Source organism: Penaeus chinensis, chromosome 18 (assembly GCF_019202785.1).
Source record: "Penaeus chinensis breed Huanghai No. 1 chromosome 18, ASM1920278v2, whole genome shotgun sequence".
Lineage (NCBI taxonomy): Eukaryota > Metazoa > Arthropoda > Malacostraca > Decapoda > Penaeidae > Penaeus > Penaeus chinensis.
The window spans coordinates 29694081-29696580 of record NC_061836.1 but is presented as its reverse complement, the minus strand read 5'-3'; the positions used below and the strand labels follow the sequence as shown (position 1 = coordinate 29696580).

The following is a 2500-nucleotide window of genomic DNA, read 5'->3' as shown; positions in this document are numbered from 1 at the left end:
AATTATATAAATTTTGAACACCACTGATCATCTTTCTGTTCTCTTCTGTAAAATTGCAAAACTGTCTCAAACATACATACACTATATCATTATCCATTGAAAAGCCTCCATGGTTATTTTTAACCAAAAATGTACAAAATACAGGTTTATAGTTTTATTACCCAACTGGATGTCAACTGCCCACCACATACTCTATATACAAAAAATACATATCCCGTTCTGCAAAATCTGTATATACCATGTTTAGGATTTTAAAAGGGTGAGAAAAATGATACATTCATTAACACAGCTCATTAATTTTTATAATATAGGCATATATAGTAATATAATACAACAGACTATGGATATTCTGAAAGGGAAAGAAAAGGTACAAAATAAAAGTTATATGATATATACTAAATTTGTGCTAAAGAGTTCATACTATGTGATTAGACATGAGTTTATATACCAATCTAAAAACAATGTAACCTGCAAGTATAACTTTCACTTTATCAAACTGCCATTTCTATTTATGAATGCGAATCATTATCATTTTTTAATTCTAACTCCCCACCATCCCTGATATATATACCGAATGAATAACTATGATTCATTAAATCCATGACAATTTTTTCTGTCAAATTTCCTTCTCATATGCACTTTGTTCATATCATATGAGGTTAAATGCATTTTGTTTGTTTTACAGTGAATACATAAGGATGCAAAATTAACAATGATGATGATAACACAGAAATTGTAATATTGGTTGTGGTTGTGATAGCAGGTGGTGATAGGTGGTAGGTGGTAGGCGATAGATGATAGGTGGTAGGTGGTAGGTGGTAGGTAATAGGTGGTAGGTGGTAGGTGGTAGGTGATAGGTGATAGGTGATAGGTGATAGGTGATAGGTGATAGGTGGTAAGTGGTAGGTGATAGGTGATAGGTGATAGGTGGTAGGTGATAGGTGATAGGTGGTAGGCAATAGGTAATAGGTGGTAGGTGGTAGGTGGTAGGTGATAGGTGGTAGGATGTAGGTGATAGGTGGTAGGTGATAGGTGGTAGGTGGTAGGTGGTAGGTGGTAGGTGGTAGGTGATAGGTGATAGGTGATAGGTGGTAGGTGGTAGCTGGTAGGTGATAGGTGATAGGTGATAGGTGATAGGTGGTAGGTGATAGGTGGTAGGTGGTAGGTGGTAGGTGGTAGGTGGTAGGTGACAGGTGACAGGTGATCGGTGGTAGGTGATAATTGGAAAGTAGGTAAGTGGTAAGCTGGTAGGTGATAGCTGATAGATCATAGCTGGCAGGTCATAGGTGATAGCTGGTAGGTCATTGCTGGTAGGTCATTGCTGGTAGGTCGTAGGTGATTACTGGCAGGTCATAGGTGATAGCTGGTAGGTCATAGGAGATAGCTGATAGGTCATAGCTGGTAGGTCATAGGTGATAGCTGGTAGGTGGTAGCAGAGATAATGGTAGTCTTGCTCCCCTTGATGATGATAAGGTAAAATTTGACAGTGAAGGTAATGATATAAATCAACTATTTAGCTATTGCCATTAAAAGGAACATGTGGAAAAACATTTCAACGAAAATCTGAAATCTGAAAATGGATATCTATATATAAACAACAAATATTACAAAGCAATATAGAAATTATTTATGTAAATGTAAAAATAAAATCATACTTACAACAAGAAATAATGAAATAACCTTCCAGTAATATTCATAACACAGTAGTAGTAACAATAGCAATGAAAGTGAGTGTGTGGGGAGTGTGCGTCCGTGTGTGTGCCTGTCCGCGTGTGCGTGTGTGTGCGTCCGTGTGTGTGTGTGTGTGTGTGTGTGTGTGTGTGTGTGTGTGTGTGTGTGTGTGTGTGTGTGTGTGTGTGTGTGTGTGTGTGTGTGTCCATGTCCATGTCTGTGTCCGTTTGTATCTGTATGCGTGTGTGTGTGTGTGTGTGTGTGTGTGTGTGTGTGTGTGTGTGTGTGTGTGTGTGTGTGTGTGTGTGTGTGTGTGTGTGTGTGTGTGTGTGTGTTTTCCATATATTTCTTACTTTTACAGACACCACAATATTTACTTATTTGTTAACATTCACAGAACTGCTGATTTTACATTTAAAAAGGCCAACTTACCTGAAATACCCAAAAAAAAAAGCCAGTGAAAGTGAGGAAGAACAAGAAAGGAAAAGAAAGTTCGAAAAAATTAAACGCATATTTATAACAATAAACAAGATTTTTCTGAAGATAATATTCTTATATATCTGTAAAATGTCCTTTTCATCGCCATCTAAATGCCAATATCTTCCATAATAAAAAACAACAACTTCGCAGCACAAAAAAAAAAATTTGCTGCACTAAAAAAGAAAAAAAAAAGGTATATAAATCTACAAAAGACAGAGAAAAGAAAAAAAAACAACAACACCGAATTGAAAAAAAAAAAAAAAAAAAAAAAAAAAAAAAATGCGAACAAAAGATCGCATTTCGTCCACCAGGAGTCCGGAAATTTTTACCTGCTTCTACCAGGTGGTCA

At 36.6% G+C, this 2500-nt stretch overlaps 1 protein-coding gene across 4 annotated transcripts in view; it reads right to left on the bottom strand.

The window, feature by feature from the left end:
* LOC125034850 overlaps nt 1–2500 on the bottom strand; it is an 89061-nt gene that overhangs the window by 19058 nt on the left and 67503 nt on the right. For 3 of the 4 annotated variants that reach the window (XM_047626879.1, XM_047626881.1, XM_047626882.1), the window contains one exon: nt 2481–2500. This exon is cut by the window's right edge and continues 110 nt beyond it. The exons of the other annotated variant lie outside the window; for it this stretch is intronic. In XM_047626879.1, the coding sequence (XP_047482835.1) occupies nt 2481–2500 (20 nt within the window). The remainder of the gene's footprint in view (nt 1–2480) is intronic. 4 annotated transcript variants of the gene reach the window in all.